This window comes from Lepisma saccharinum, chromosome 4, assembly GCF_977018435.1.
Source record: "Lepisma saccharinum chromosome 4, izLepSacc3.1, whole genome shotgun sequence".
In the NCBI taxonomy this organism is placed as follows: Eukaryota; Metazoa; Arthropoda; class Insecta; order Zygentoma; family Lepismatidae; genus Lepisma; species Lepisma saccharinum.
In genome coordinates, this window is record NC_139232.1 from 44,958,976 (window position 1) to 44,976,520 (window position 17,545).

Consider the following 17,545-nt stretch of genomic DNA (forward strand, 5'->3'; position numbering starts at 1 on the left):
TTCTCTGAAATGAATGAAATCATTGATCCAAGCTATGTGTTTCACTTACTTATTTCAGTCATTATTTCAAATCGGGCACATCTATAAAAGGAATGAATATTTAATCAGTTACGAGCTATAGAAGTGTGTATAAACAGTTTTTGAGGGAAACCCTGTACAGCTGCTTACAGGGTATATAAAGAAGTTTGGCAAGTTTAATGCAATATTGTGTTATCCTGCAAGGAAAACCTAACAAATGGACTTTCAAAGCTCTGTTTTCGTGTAATGATTTCAAATCTCATAGCTTTATTACTTATAACAAATATGTGGAAACTGTATATTTATAATATAGAAACAGAGTTTTTCACATCATAGTTTACTTTTGCCAAGTTGAAAATGCTATTATTTTTCTGTTACATAATCATGTAAGAAACTGGTCAATATCACCACCTGAGTCTCTGTTCAGAAAATTATCGATGAGTCCATCGTAGTCAGTAGATTTCCTGCTTCACCATATCACTAACATAATTTCTTACCCTAGTTTTGTTAAGTTGATGTTTAAATGTTAGGGCTAAGCCAATACTGATGTTGGTAAATGGATATCAACATTGGAAAATATTGGTGGGTTCAACGGATATATCCATCCTCAACATTTTCCTGTTCATATCTCCTGTGTATGACAAGCTACTGCTTCTTTCACTGTTGAGTTTGTTCGGATTTCTGATATGAGATGACACTGCTTCCATGTCGGCACACTGCTAGTTGTGTTTATCGTACACTTGAATATAATGTAGTATATAACATGTGCTTCAAGTCAAGGTGTGTACCAATTCAGGAGCCATGTGAGCGTTGTTTTTGATTCATTGAATGAATCAGGTTATTTTAGGTCGCTTCACTTTTGGCTAATCACGGCAATGAAGATGAGTGATGATGAAATTGATAAAGTGACACTCAAAAACAACACCCATTCTCAGGCTGGAATTCGAACCTGGGACATCTGCCTTCTTGCATTTTCATGTATTGTGTTTATCCACGATGGCTCTAAGCCACAAATGGAGTCATCTATCTTATTCGAGTATAGATGATGCACTTTTGGAGAGGGATGGAGAAATGTAATTTTAAAAATTACCCACTGTGGAAGATATTTGGCAATTTCAAATTACCCACTTAAGGGCTTAACCATGCAATTTAAGACCAATAGAATTGTAATTAATAGTATCAGTAAATTTTATATTGGTAATTTGCAGTAATGGCTAAAATTTAACATTGGTCCATCCCAGGTTGCACCATCAAAATACATCAGTAATTTTATCAGTGAATGAATTGCGAGAGTAGCTCAGGACGTGGACTCCACTCAGGATAAAACCATGAAGCATTAATCATTACATTATGCAAAAGCCCGAAAAGAGAATTGAGACACCATATCATATTTAGTGAATTAAAAAAATTGCAGTAACATTTATCCAAATTTTTAAGTTGTGCAAGTCCCTCGCCCCTCTCTAACTTTCCCTGTGATTGAATGTAACAGTTCCACATTTTAAGAAATAAGAGTAATGTGTGAATTTGACAATTGTTCTCCAACCTGGCAATCTGGTTATCAAATTAATTACTTGTATGCATATTTGATAGTGTTCTCCAGATTTAACATTACAGAATATTTGTTAAAATAAATTTATTTGGTTATTGTATAAAATTATTATTTTCTTCTGTTGACATGACATATTTCTTCTGTGTATTTCTGAAGAATCAATTTGCATGTGTGTACCACAATAGAATGCTGCAACCGAATTCGTGCGGAAACATTTTTTTAAAATTTACATTTCCACCCCTACAAATATCTGCAGTGAGATGAAGCTGAAAGGCGTATTAAATATTAATTTCATTACTCGTAAGTGGAATAGATTGAAAGGTTATGCAAGCATAGTGATTGGAAAAGCAACATATATTGAGCTTCAGATCATTTTTGATCTGTAGAGACAATATTACACAATTTTCATTACTATTTCATTTCAGGAAAAGGTAATCTATATGTTGTGTTTGCCTATGTCTTCAGTAGGTGGAAAACATCTACAATACTTTGTTCTGTATATTTCTTCTGCCTTGCCTCCTTCACATTCAACAATAAGGTATGTTATATTTGTATTAACTTAGAACCTTTCAGTGTACTTAAAAAATCATAGAAATCTTGATTTCTCTTTTTTTCGTCATGCAGACAATCAGTAAACATCCTTTCCAGTTCTATGGTGACACAACTACTTTCCGCCTGAAGACAAATACTTCATACAGACAGAGGGATTGCCTATGGGCAATTCTCTTTCTGCACCCATAGCCAATATTGTGATGCATTCGCTGAGAAAGACATTGCTTTCCAGAACTCCAGTACATAAGATATGGCAAATATGCAGAATACACCATTTTTGTGTACAAAAAATGATGAAGAAATAGATCTACTGATGGAAAAACTAAGTAACTTTCACCCCAGGCTCAAATTCACCATAGAACTGGTAAGCAAAGGTAGCATCAACTTTATAGACGTAACTATCAAAAGAAGGGACAGCAAATTTACCACCACAGTCTACAGAAAACCAGTATATTCACACTCTCTCCAATCATCCACCCAAACAGAAAGCCAATGTGTGGCTTAACTTTTGCTGAAGAGCTTTCTCTTACTGCAAAAGTGAAGAAGATCTGAGGAAGGACGTTACAATAATCACAGATCCAGACAGGACTTAAGAATGGGTACACAGTGCATCAACTTTCAACATGGTATAGCAAAGCAGAGATGCAGGTTCCACAGCCAAACCATCACCAACCAACCAGCAACAATAAAATGAAATGGATTGCCTTCCCTTACCATCATACCACATCCAACCACCTTGCCAAGACCCTGAGACAGTTTGACATCAAACTAGCACACAAACCAGTAACCAAAATAACCAAGTGTTCTAAACAAACATATTTCCTCTCACCCCTCGACAACCCAGGAGCATATGACACCCAGTGTGAATGCAATTCATATTACATTGGCAGATCAATCAGAACCATCAATGAGCATATACAACACTTATATGATTATGATGAAAAAAAAATCCCAGCCAACTAACAGACTAGCAAAGCACCTCAAGTTCAACAAACACAATATCAAAAAGTTTCAGTCAGGCATACATCACACACACAGATTGACACCAAAATCTAAGCTACGCACGCAATTATGCACTTCCACATGGTCTGATCATCAACAGCAGTCACGTGCATCACATTTGGCTTGCACTAGTGCAACAACTTAAACCCAGCGCACACAGCAGACAAACTGGCTACACTAGCGCTCCTAATGGCATGCAAGGAAACAATAGGAACCAGAAGCCAGTCCAGCAGTGAAGCAGCGACTTCCCAAGCGGATGTTGGCAGAGGCCACCAAAATGAATTAAAAACCTCTACAAGTAAATTTCGCAGAAAAAGTTAGTAACTCGCTTATGTCTCGCTTATTTTTATTGGTATTTCTTGTACATACATATTTGTTTTAATGAGTTGGTGTAATCTTAATTGTATAACAATAGCTGGGATACCTGGCTTCTATGTTATTACTTTTAGAGGGAAATGGGCAACATGGCTGTAATTTTCACATAAAATTTAGTTATGATGCTGAATTTAAATGTGCTAAAAATTGGCTGAGTGGAATGGAGAACACTGAAAAACATATATCAATTACTACTCAAGTGTTCTGTGACAATGTACAGTTGTTTTCAAGTTCCAAAACCATTGTGTTTTGCACATGTTATGTAATCCAAACCTATTACAATACAGCAGTGGTCCCCAAAGTGTGTGCCACGGTGCCCTGGGGTGCCGAGGCTGGCTTACGGGAGCACCACAAATATTCCAATATTTTCACTGAAATGACACTTATTGTTAGTTTACACATGATTTTAGTACTGTTTACACATAAAATGTTTCTGAATTTGAAGTAACTTCAGGCAAGCAACCTAACCACACTAACTGAGCGTTTCAAGTGTTAGATAAGCCTGCATTCTGCCTTGAGCACCGCAGAAAAATTTTGAAACAGTAAGGGTGCCGTGAAGCAAAAAAGTTTGGGAACCACTGCAATACAGAGGGGAAAAAATCAACATACTCGTATCTGAGAGTTCTGTAGACCACAAAATAATTTCAGAGCATTCTGTACTGAACTCCTGTTCCACTGCACCCTAGATGCTTAACGTACATTCAAGTGGAGTATCTTCATCAAGTGTGCTTACATGCCTAAAAGTACGAATATAAATATTATGGTGTTACTAATATTAACACACCTTACTTGTTTTCATTTTTCAGATGGTCTTTACAGAATGCATTGTGGAAAATATAATGGAAATAACTCAAAAAAGAGCAGAGTTTCACACCTTTTTTACAGGTTTTGTTTGCTGCATCTCTGGAGTATTGGGTGGTTTGGCAATACTCTGGCCAGTAAGTAAAAAACTGATGTTGTTCACGTTGCAATGTACCTGCATCATTGTGGAGGATAGTAAGGTTTTTCTGTTTGGCGAGAACTACCTAGGAAGAATGAATTTTGTGTGAGAACAAAGCTTCCTAAAAAAGGGGGAAATGCTGTACTTAGTAACATCTTTCTTCCTTTCTCTTACCTCATTTTGCATTTATATCTCATGTGTTAATTGCAACAATCTGGCTGGATAATGAACAGATGATGATGGTGGAAAACACAATGAAACCCATGGATCTTACTGGAAATGTAGGCCTATGTAAATCAATTTAATCCTTAAATGCCAAGCTGGGGCATCGTATGTCACACCAGGCATTTTAGCTAACTCCAAGCTGGGACATACACATCTCAGATAGAATCTTTGTGTAGTATGTGACTCAGGTATTGTCAGGAGTTACAGTGGAACCTTGATTTTACATTTTTCAGGGGACCAAGCTGGAAAAACTTAAAATGTGTGAAAGTGTAAAATCGGGGAAAATTTTATAACATTTTGCTATGTTTGGAACCTCAAGATTGTATATGAAAAACAGTAAATTCCAGGAATGTAAAATAGGAATTCCACTGTACATGTTTTGAATTCTACAAGAGCCTTGAAATATGTTATTGAGTGGTTAACACAGCATGCTAAAATGCCAGGGGTCCCAGGTTCGATCCCGGCTTAGCCATGGGTGCTCTTTGTGAGTATCCCTTCATCAATTTCATCATATCATCACTCATCCTCCTCTTCACAATGCCAAAAGTGGCAGAAAAGCAAAGTAAAATAAACCAAATCAATAAACAGTAAATCGAAGTATGTTATTAGTGATTAGTGAGGTGTAATTTGATTTGGGCTATATCTGGGAGTGGTAAAGAAAGCACAGTTTTTATGGTAAGTTTTGGGTACATATGAGGCGTGTTCTTTTATTTTGTAAAACATTTTTTCTCCAAAAGTATTTGCAAGAAAATTAAAGTACAATTTTCGCACCAAGTGTGCAACACATATCAACAATATGCTGGTACTGTTCAACCCTCACATCCCTGTGTTGCTTCCGTTGGGCCTGCCCAAGTTCATATTTCATTTAAAAATAATAATAATAATAATCTTTTTTACTTTCACTATTTTCTTCTTCCACTTGGTAAAGCAAATATGTTTTTTTGACCATAGGCTCGCAGCTAACTATTCGTAGTTTCTGAGATACAGTGCCGTGCAAAAGTTTATCAACATCACGTTTTTCTGCGATAACTTTTTCAAACTTCATAGATTAATGTGAAATTTTTATATGTTGGGCAACAAGCTAGGTACATCCTTACCAACAGGTGGTAGACCAGATCGGACTATTAACAAGATTATTAAAAATCTTTATTCGACTTTTTCAACCTGGCAAAAAAATAACACTTTTATTCTTATTGTCGCAAAACATGAATATTTTTGAGGAACAATCACCAAAATAGTCATGGGTATTCTAGTCACTAGTCTCAAAGTATTCATGTATTATGGTGATAAGAATGAAAGTGTAATTTTTTTTGCCAGGTTGAAAAATCGAATAAAGGTTTTTAATAATCTTGTCAATAGTCTGATCTGGTCTACCACATGTTGGTAAGGATGTGCCTACCTTGCTGCCCAACATTTAAAAATTTCACTTGAATCTATGAAGTTTGAAAAAAGTTATCGCAGAAAAATGTGATGTTGATAAACTTTGCAAGGCACTGTATATATTTTATTTAAAACCTTGTGGAATTTTAAATTTCCCACTCAAAACATGCTTGGCATTGGTGCAAATTCCAGGAAAACAGCCTCAGCGTTTAAGGGTTAAACTGCATTAGTTATTGGAATTAAGTGCAATTCGGGATAACATCGGAGTTTGGTAACTCACTGATATAACATCGACGCAAGCACCAAAGGCTTAGCTTTGATTCCTGATCAAGCCCTAAATAGCTTGCCAACAGTGTGATTAAAAGTTTTCTAGTGCTGGAAAGGTGAAATTCCCACTTCTTTGGAAGCATCAGGATACTATTTATGTATGGCATCTCTTCACTAAAAATGGGAAATGCAATAAACATGGGGAATACCATTTTGTTAGCAGGAACAAATAGAGAATACTTTCAACACTCTCAGTTTCAGTATGGAATAATTAATTTATCATTTAAGCAGTGATTAACAAGAAAAACCTGAAACATAGAAAGAATCGCATATAAGTAAATAGTAACTGCAAATTAGTTAAGGAAAGTCATAGTAAGGTTCCCTAATTAATATCTAATGTTCCAATCCAGATATTGAGCTGCTTCTTGCCCGTGATGAAATTCAAACGTTGACTGGTAGATGATTGTAGTTTCCAGTGTCAGTGGGAATGCTAAAAAATACATATCCACAATGGCTACTTGTAAGGAGACACAATTAGAGACTCGATCAGTGATTCAGTTTCTGTGAACAAAAGGGGCTTCTCCTTCTGGGAAGATTCCATGTGAATGTGACAGATGAAGAAAAAGGAGGATGTCCCTCCAGAAGATCTTGTCCTTGCAATTGAGGAGACTGTGCGGGCTAATCACCGAGTGACACTTAAAGAGAAGGAAGAACATTTTAATCTTCCACATGACAATCTGGGACATGCATGTTTATGGTGCAGAAAAGTGTGAAACAAAAACAAAATAACTAATCGAGCATCTACTTTCATCCAGTGTAGTAGTCATCTTGAATACGTATTTTTCAGGATTCATATGGAACTGACACTGGAAACAGTTGTCAGTTACCAAACAAAGTCTGAACTTTCATTTCAGTCAACAATAGTTTTAATTAGGGAACCTTACTTTCCTCTCAAACCTCTAGCTTTTGGTAATGTGAACATATTTTGTTTTAAAACCATACCTGATTCAACAGATATCTTGCTGTGTCAAATTATTAGTGTTATTACATTACAGCATGGACAAGTTTTATTAGAATACACAGATTACAACTTAAGACTACATGGCATGCTTTTTATGCTTTTACTGGAAGCACTGGTGGCATTCAAACTTTATGGAATAAAACGCCTGAACGATGATATAAGTTTCATGTACCGACGAAAGATAGCACCAATATGGGTAGGCATGTGGAGGATGTTAAATGTTGGAAGCATGGTAAGTAAAATAGTTGTTTTGTTCTCTTGGCTTGACTTAATACTTATCTAAAAACGTGAGTTTTATTTAAGGCTATTTATTTTCAGAGCATGTCTTTTTCTTTAAACCCGCTGGGAGACCTGGGTACGATTCCCAGGGTGGTTGATTTCAGGTGGGAACTTTAATGACACTCCCTGCATAAAGTAGTTCTGGCTTTCCCAGCCCCTAATCAATGGGTATATGGGCTGAGAAAACAGCCAGAGTATGGTGTTGATGGCTTCACCTCTAGCATACAGGAAGCAATGATGTTATGCCCATACCCCACATTTGAAATTCATTCAATGTTTATGAAGTTTGGACCTACGGCCAATATAATCTTCGTAGGGCTTACGTGTGTGTGTTGTCCTGTGTTTTGTCCTTATTTTTGCTGAGTGCCCATTTATAGCCTCAGCTTTTAACTGAAGTCAGAATATTTTAGTCTCCGACATTACAGTTGTGTTATTAGTTATATTTTAAATAAGGTAAGGGGCTAGACACCATATCATGTAACGTGTGCAAAATAGCCTAAGTGCTGATGCACCCAAAATTTTAAATTCAATCAATCATTTCAATGTTTACTATATTCTACAAAAATTGCAACACTAGCATTCCCAGATTTTATTTTTACCCATATTAACCATCCTAGTTCTAATAAAACAGTAATGTTATGCAATTCTATCCATTTTTTTATGCTCAATATCCACATTGTAGATAAGGTATATTTTTCATCAGGAAGAACCCCTAAGATCATTTACAAATTAAATTCTTAATTAATCCATTTGGTGTTGAATGTACATAAATTATGATTATAATCATCTTAACCCTTCATGGGTCGTGCCAGAAAAATTACGTTGTCACAGTGCCAAAGACCGCGTTTTTAAATTGTATACAATTAAAGGTCTAAATTGCCAAATCCTTCATTAATAAAATAAATACACAGGACAAAGTACATAATTTTCCACATAATAAAATTTCAATGTTACATGTGTGACCATAAAACTAGAAAAATTAGTTTTTCTTGCAAATAAATAGCTCGTGATTGAAAGTCTCTTTATTTTTTTATGGCACTCTTACAAATGTTACTCTGATTGGTCACAATAGTCATCTGAATCAAACTGTCAAATCTATTCTGTCACTTCCACTCGGAAAATGATTGATAGATTAAATTAGGTTATTTTACATTGATTTTCTGCCACTTTTGATGAATTGCAACAATGGGGATGAGTGATAAGATGAAATTGATGAAAGGGCACTCACAAAGAACATCCATGCCCAGGATGGGATATGAACCCAGGGTGCCTGTCGTGGCATGCTGTGCTAACTACTCTGTCATGGAGGTCGACACACTCGGAAATTGCAGTAGTAACTGTCTCCTCTGCTCTTCTTCCCTTCTGTCCACCTTATTACACTAATTGTTCAGTTATTGCACATAGATCACAGTTTATTAGGCACAAATGCACTCTTATTTAGTTGCCAACGAAATGGCAGACTTGAGTTTTCAGTAAGAACTACTTGTACATACACTGTTAGTAGCACTCACAGACCAGGGCTTTGATGCACCCTCCCTAGTGGCTCAAAGATCCAAGTCACACTGAAAACAATATTGTGGGGTAAAGGAGGAAGGTCAGAAACTCGGACAGAGGGAGGGTGTTCACAAAATAATCATTCACAAATTGCAATGTTAAAACCACACACCCAGAACTAAAAATCATGCACCACCTATGCAGGGTTAAAGAAAGTTATCATGAACGAATTCCTTCCCTGTAAATGCCAATTAATTTTGAACATTACTGTGAAGTGTAGATATGAACAGTTGACATGCAGTGCAATATCATCATAAATAACATGCATTTGTGTGATGTTCAAATGAAGTAGTGAAATTAACACGAACACTAAAAAGTTTGAGCTGCATTTTTTATTAGTAAGTTTATTGAGTAATCCTCTATCAGGTCAGATGCAACTGCTGAATTCATGTTTTTGTGTTGTAAACAATTGTTTGAATGCTTCTCTTCTGGTGACAAAAGCTGTTTCTTTATCTTTTGTATGTTGCCATCTATTTCACTTTTTATTCTCATCATCATGGTTAACATAAAAAAGAGCAGTTATGTAAAAATTAATAAAAAAAAACAAACAAGTTATTCATTATCTGGGATTTTTGCACAAGTATAATCTTTTGATCATGGAGGCTGAATAGTTGCAAGGTACGTACTTTAACAATGATACATAAATCACAATGCTAAAAAAGAGGGAGAGGGGGGTGAGCGGTCTATTCTAAATCTGCTTTTGATGCCACCCAAATGGAATAAAAAACATAGTTTCAGATGTAATCACAGTAGAAAGAAAATTTTATTACTGTACATATTATTGAAAAATTTTGTGGAAGATTGATATCTCAGTATTATATATTTTACAGTTTGACAAAGATGAGAAAAATCCTCCATTTAATTTTCAACCATAAGAGAGTGGAGTGCGAGCATGGGTGTTTAAATCAGCTATTTACCATGAAATCCTAGTTTTACATTGCCAAAATATGTGGTATTCTTGAACACATAATCCTCACCTTTATTCAGTGACAAGTGTTTGCATCATCATGAAGGTAAAAACCATACCCAGTGAAAAAGATGTAATATGGCAAGGGAGGGAAGTTGTACACAAGCAAAGGGGAAAGAAGCAACAAGCAAAGGGGAAAGAAGCAAGAGGAGAAATCGCCGTGCGAGAACCAGATGGACATAATTTCAATTCATAAAATTATCAGGAGAGAGGAAATAATGTGTTAGGAATGTATCTGACTGTAAAAAAGTCTTGGCATTAGAGATATGTGACTCCACTAAGGATAAGAAGTGGAGTTCCATTGATCTGACTTCAGAGATCTTCAGAGGACACACATTAAACAAAACTGAAAACTACATTTCTGGAGTTGTTACTCTGATTCTCATACGACAAAATGACTTTAGATCACAAGTTTGCCAGGCCTCTTCTCATCTTGGTTGAACTGTAAATACATACTGTATTTCATTTCAGTACACATTTTATGTAATCTTTGATAATCAGACACACTCACGGGTACAAGGTAATTCCCTAGTCTTTCTTTCCTGCAGGTATTCTTTGCAGCCACAATTTCTGACTCAACTATCACTCAGGAAAGGGACATGCTGATTGAATATTATTTTTCTGAAGAAGGTTTTGGATACACAGTTTGGAAGCTTGCATTTATTATTGTCTTTCTTCCATTATTTATCATGCCTATTTATGATATTTGTACTACTCCTGGGTCATATGTAAGTATAATTTTATATGATACAACACTTACATATTAAGTAATGAAAACTATTCTTTGTGAATGCATTATGAATAGAACTCAACTCCAGGGTTTGAGGTATAGGTGTAGTATGTCTCCACATTTAATCACGGCAGTATTTATTCCAACAATGGACATACGAAAATCAGAGAGACTGATCCTTTGTTCAAAAAGTATTCAACAATTATGTAATGTTCATTGTTTCAATGAAGTTTGGTTGTTAAGAATTGAAAGTTAATGTGTTTGTTGTTTGAAACGTGAATTGTGTTATTACGTGGTCATTGTTAGTACATCATTGTTAATCATGATAAATATTGCCTTTGGAAAGAAGAAAACGCTGATAACTATTGAAGTTGATTTCATTTGTTAATGGTTCTTCGTTGTCATCAGACATCATGGCTGGTGATCCTAATGTATATGAGTTCTGTGCCCAAACATCATTGGAAGAACTAGTGACAGAGTTCGCTCGACAACATGGACTTTTGATCTCAAATCAACATATTCGACAACAGCAGCAACAACAATGCTTCTTGGAACTGCAGGTTGCAATGGTTCAGTTCATGAAGGAAATAAGAGGATGGATGGAAAGAAGTATGAGAGTCTTCGTTGTACCAAGTGCCAAAAATTCGGTTCGGCAAAGAATGAAATGGTTGGTGGCCAAATTCGTGGCACCATTCCAGGTGGTGGTGAGGCATGATCTTTTTTTGCTACAGTGAGCATTGATAGAAAATCACACACTAAGTTGTCAATAAAAACAGTATTGGCTGTGATTTACTTCTGGGCAAAGGATAAATAAAGAAAACATACAAAAATAAAGAACTTCCTACCGATTCAACAGTGTTTGGAAGTAGCTAGTTAAAAGTAACTCGGTTACAAGTAACAGTTACTTTTTTGAGAAAATGTAACTGTAACTAGTTACTTTTAAAAGTGAGTAACTGTAACCAAGTTACTTTTTACGGTAGAAGTAACGTTTTAACAGTTACTTTGTGACACTTAAATTGTTATGCAAGTGTCATAAATTATTAGCGATTTTGGACTCCGGAATTTAGTTTCTGCTGTGATATAAAATCCCATTCTTTGATACATTAATTCTTGCAAACAATAGATGAATAGGAAAAAAGAAAGTTGTTGTACTAAATTTATACCCTGGCGGTGGTCAGTTGGTAGGCTCCAGCCAGGTGCCAGGAATTTCAAGGTTTATCATATGTTTCATCTTTCGTTTGGTAGACCTGAACTCCAAAGCGATGTACACACCTTGGTAGAGGGATGGATTTCCCAGAAGCAGGAAGATAAGCCTCTAGGAGGAAAATTCCTTCCTATTGCTGACAGTTTGCAATTGTCAGATGTGTGCTGTGAAGTGTCTCTTGTTTCGGTAGTTTGTTCCTTTGTGACCTTATAACTTTTCCCATCTGTAAGCAGCATCCGATAGTTTTTTCCTTTGCTATAATGTCGGATTAAGCTGAAAAGGGACGTACTTCAATATTTCAGTGTTTTTACGAAAAAATTCAACGATACTGGTACTATGAATGAAACTGAAGAAGATGAGAGCTAGCAAATGTGCATATGAATGGAAGACAATGTAATTGTTTCCACGTGATTTCATTTATCTCAGTTCCTGATAATTTTAAAACAGAAGTAAAAATATTTCCATTTAGAATTCGCTTGTTTATGATTATTCAGCATTTCTGGACATTTTGAACAAGTAATATATTTTAGTAAGTGCTATTCATTTATTCAAATGAGAACCCATTTTCTTGCAATAACAGATCTCACCATTATTATTGATACAACAGTGAATTACAACGGCAAACAAAAGAATCAGGAAGACCCTAACGATCATTCTCGCTTGTTTATGTAATCATCTCAGAGAGAACTGAAGGGGTAAGTTTAAATTCCATTTTCACCTTCATTGATAACATACAATTATAGGCAAGTACATTATATTTTGTTTATCATTTTCTGGTTCATAAACACTTGAAATTGTACAACAAATTTATTTCTCTGTGACATGCTCTTTATGAGCAACAGACCACCTTTCTTAGAATATATTCTATGTGAGTGATATCTCGCTCTCTTTCTATACAGTTTCTAGAATCCCCCCCCCCCCCCACTCCAATGGACATTCCTTAAGAACAACAATGATAAATACAAATGTTTAAATCGCAGAAGCCCAGGTCAACCTCCGTGGCAGAGTAGTTAGCACAACACACTATACGTATGTCAGGAGTCCCGGATTCTAGTTCGTTTTGGACATGGATGTTTGCGTTTGTTCCAATGAGAATACAGAAAACAGAAAATTGACATATGTGAAAACTGAGGAAATGTTAATAACGGGGGATACTATCGCATAGGGGTATTCCTTAAACAAAAAAGTTGTTTGGGTGCCTGACTACCATGAAAGAGAGCCCAGGTTCGATCCTCGGTGGTGGAGAACCGAGATTTTTTTTCCACCTGTTGAAGCGGCTCCAGTGCCCACCCAGCATCATATAAAGTGGGTATCTGGAGGAAACTCTGGTGTTTAAGGATGTCAGGAACGTGGTGCTCATCACATCACCCCCACCTTCGACCATGATCAAGAAAGTGTGGGGCTCTAACTCCACACCTCATACACGCCTTCATGGCATCGCGCAAAGCACGGGAGAGCACTTTATTTTGTAATAAATATAAAAATACGAAGACTTAAATTATGTACCAGTAAAGTAAGTAAAAGACATGTTAGTTTTCACAAAATATTTTATTACAATTAATGATTGATTTGCGTAATTTGGTTGCAAGAAAATTTTCAGAAGAAAGTAACTGTAACTGTTACTTTTTAAGCAAGTAACTGTAACTAGTTACCTTTTTAAAAGTAACTTTCTGAACACTTCTATTCAAATGTGGAGACATACTACACTTATTGTCTTTCTTCGTCTTCCAATGTGGAGACATACTGCACCTATACCAGGGACTGAAACTGGCTATGTCATTTAACATAGTGCAAAAAGTTATTAAAAATATATACTTAATATAAAATGTGTATTTACTTAATCTAGTGGCAATGCCTGTCTGATACATTTTAAATACTCCGTAAAGAGATAATATGTGTTAGAAGTATCATTAAAATACGTAGCGAGGGTTCATAAATATATTTATTCTCGCCATAATAAAAATTATGGCACTAATTTTGCATTATTAATTCTGATAGTATTAAACCAATACCAGATGGTTTGATATTCTTGTGCTTTTTAAATGACATCTTGCAACTGTACATTCAGAAAAGGTTCCTAAGGTATCTCTTTTACAAAAAATATGATATGTCCCCACGACAAAATAACGTGAATTACGTTAATCTGCTTGACATATTTGGATTTAAGAGTCTTAGTAATAGGAGGAAAATATTAGAACAGTTGTACTTGTATAAAACAATTAATGGTGTCTTAGACAACAGCCCCTTTCTCGGTCAAATACAATTTAATATAAGAAAAAATAATCTGCGTAATAGAAATATTCTAACTTCTAAAATTTCAAAAAATTAGAAATATAGAAACTCACCAATAAATAGAATGTGTCACGGTTACAATATTGAATTGAATTGAATTTTATTTTCTTCCGTTGACCCTTGATTAAAAGGGCATGGAAAACGTCAAGATACATAATGAAATAATAATTAGTTAAGTACATCATAACAAAAAAGAAGAAACATTGTGTAGTACATTACATCACTACACCAAAGTAAAAATTAAAAAATACACTTCATTACACTACAATAAAAATTAAAACACATTATCATTGTTGCATGATTGAAATAAGAATACAATTATAATACATATTTTTTAGTACATTGGCCTTGTATTGTCTTGTTCCATGAATTCTCTGATACTGTAGAGGGCTCTCTCTGTCAAATATTTTTTTATTGTTTGTATTTGTTTATCTTTTGGAGATATCAGTTTTATGTCATGAGGCAGCTGGTTGTAGAATATTTTTCCGGCATTCGTTGGTGATTGTTTTGAGATATTGAGTCTGTGTTGGTTCTGGTAATATTTATCTTTCCCCCTTGTATTGTGGTTGTGTAATTGGTTATTTTTAGTCATGCTTCCAGTATTTAAAACAAACATTATAGCCTTATAGATGTATAGGGAGTATATTGTCATTATTTGTTTTTCCCTGAATAACTCTTTGCAAGATTCCCTACAGCCTAGTTTGTACATTATTCTAAGTGCTCTCTTTTGAAGTCTCAGTATTCTGACAGTATTATTATAAAATGATCCACCCCAAGCTATTATGCCATATTCAACATAGGGGTAAATTAGTCCATAATATATGCATTTGTTAATTTCTGTTAAATTATATTCAGCCATTTGTTTTAGCAGGTATAGATTAGATGATAGTTTACTGCAGATGTTGTTAATTTGTTCTTCCCACGTTAATTTTTGATCTAGTGTTATTCCCAAAAACTTTACTGAAGATACAGTTTCTATGAGCACATTGTCTATGCATAGTGTTTGTGACTCAAAATCCTTGTTTCGGATTGTATTGAATATCATAAATTTTGTTTTATTGTTGTTTATTATTAATCCATGTGAAGTTAAGTATTGTGCCAGTTGGTTTATGGTGATAAAAGTGTTTATTTCAAGCTTCCTAGGGTCGATACCTCTGGCAAGAACAGTTGTGTCATCTGCATAGGTGACAATTTTTGTGTTTGGGTATTCTGGTACGTTGTTTATGTACAAAATAAAGAGCAGGGGCCCCAGGATTGATCCTTGGGGTACCCCCATTAACACTTTCCTACTTTGTGATTTAAAGTTAGTGACTATACCATGCATGTTGTAGCTTATTTGAGTAATTTGCATTCTGTCCTGTAGATAAGATTGTATAAGTTCATAAGCTATCCCTCTTATTCCTATATTGCTTAGTTTGACCATAAGCAGGTCATGTTTTACCCTATCAAATGCCTTGGAAAGATCTAGATATATAGTGTTTGCAGCTTCGTGTTTCTCTAATGTTTCGGTTACATATTCGATTAACTGTGCTAGAGCTGTGTTTATTGATTTCCCTTTCTGGAATCCATGCTGGTTTCTGTTTATTATGTTATATTTGCTACAAAACTTTATAATATAATTTGATAAAATTTTTTCCAATATCTTTGAAAAAGCAGACGTTAGGGAGATAGGTCTGTAGTTCTCAATGTGTGTTGCAGCTCCTTTTTTGAATATGGGTATCACTGTGCTGTGCTTTAGAACTTTGGGGAATATACCAACTTTTATTGAATTGTTGACTGCATACAGCAAGGGTTCTATAATAGATTCTGAACAGGATTTAATAAGTTCAGCTGACCATTCATCAGGTCCGTGAGATTTTTTGTTTTTTAAATCTTGTATGACCTTTTTTAGCTCATTAGCACTTAATTCTGGGATAAATATACTGTTTGGCCGATATTTCTCGATTGGGATCTCTAGTGTTTTGTCATTATTTTCATTCTCTCTGTTTGTGTTGGTTAAGTTTATAAAATATTCGTTGAATAAGTTACATATGATATTCGGGTCAATTACTTCAGTGTCATCCTTGATGACTTTTATGTTTGCTTTATCATTGTTTGTGTTTGATACACGGTGATTGTTTACAATTTTCCAAATGGCTTTTTGTTTATTAACAGACTTTTTTATTTGTTTACTGAAAATATTTGATTTTTGATTCTTTATGGCTTTCCTGAATAGTTTTTTTACTTTTTTGTACTTTTCCTGGTGCTTAATGTCTTTTGTAATTCTAAATTTTTCATATTCTATTTTCATATTACTTTTCAAAAGTATAATTTCTTCTGTTAGTGGCACTTTGTTCTTATTAGGGTATATTCTTTTTGTTGTTTTGGGACAAGCTACATTTAAATAATATGTTAAGTGACTTATTAGCAATTCCCATATATCATTTGTGTCAGTTAGTTGGTAAAGGTCTATCCAATTTTCCTGATGTAGGAGGTATTTAAGATAATCTATATTTTGCTCACATGTATCTCTACATTCTATCGTGTAACTTTTTGAGTATTCTAACCTTTTCCCTTGTATTGTAATTTTTTGAGACGTGTGGTCAGAGATAAGCGTATGTAGGACTTCAGCTTTAATGTGATTTGATTGTATGTTTGTTATTACATGGTCAATCAGGGTTTCTGTACTTTCTGTTATTCGAGTTGGTTCTTGAATTATTTGAGTTAGGTTGTTTGACTTCAAGGTATCCAGGTATTGAGCACAGTTTGTGTCTTGTTTTAGAAGATCTATGTTTATATCTCCAACTATTAATAGTTTGTTATGTTGTTTTGTCAGATGGTTTAGCATGTTGTCCAAAGCATTTACAAAGAGATTTATGTTACTGTTTGGTGATCTGTATACTGCTATAATCTTAAATGTATCTAATCCTATATTAAGCTCTACACCACTAACTTCTAGTATATTTTCCATACAGTATTTGTCAAGGTTTAACACTTTTTTGATATTTTGTACACTATTTTTTATGAAGATCGCAGTGCCACCACTTTTTTGAATTGACCTGTGGTAAACTGCATGTAGATTGTAACCTGTAATTGTGCATAATTTATAATTTTCAGACCTGAGGCCATGTTCAGTAACTACGAATATATCTGGTGTGCACTCACTTAGCATTATTTCAAGTTGGTCAATTTTGTTGGAAATGCTCTGTAC

General features: G+C 34.9%; 1 protein-coding gene across 3 annotated transcripts in view; it reads left to right on the forward strand.

Moving 5' to 3' along the window:
* LOC145987139 (sodium- and chloride-dependent glycine transporter 2-like) overlaps positions 1–17,545 on the forward strand; it is a 123,821-nt gene that overhangs the window by 78,452 nt on the left and 27,824 nt on the right. For 2 of the 3 annotated variants that reach the window (XM_083121635.1, XM_083121637.1), the window contains 4 exons: positions 1,993–2,105; positions 4,303–4,434; positions 7,364–7,561; positions 10,678–10,857. In XM_083121635.1, the coding sequence (XP_082977761.1) occupies positions 1,993–2,105; positions 4,303–4,434; positions 7,364–7,561; positions 10,678–10,857 (623 nt within the window). The remainder of the gene's footprint in view (positions 1–1,992; positions 2,106–4,302; positions 4,435–7,363; positions 7,562–10,677; positions 10,858–17,545) is intronic. The other variant, XM_083121636.1, reaches the window with a different exon arrangement.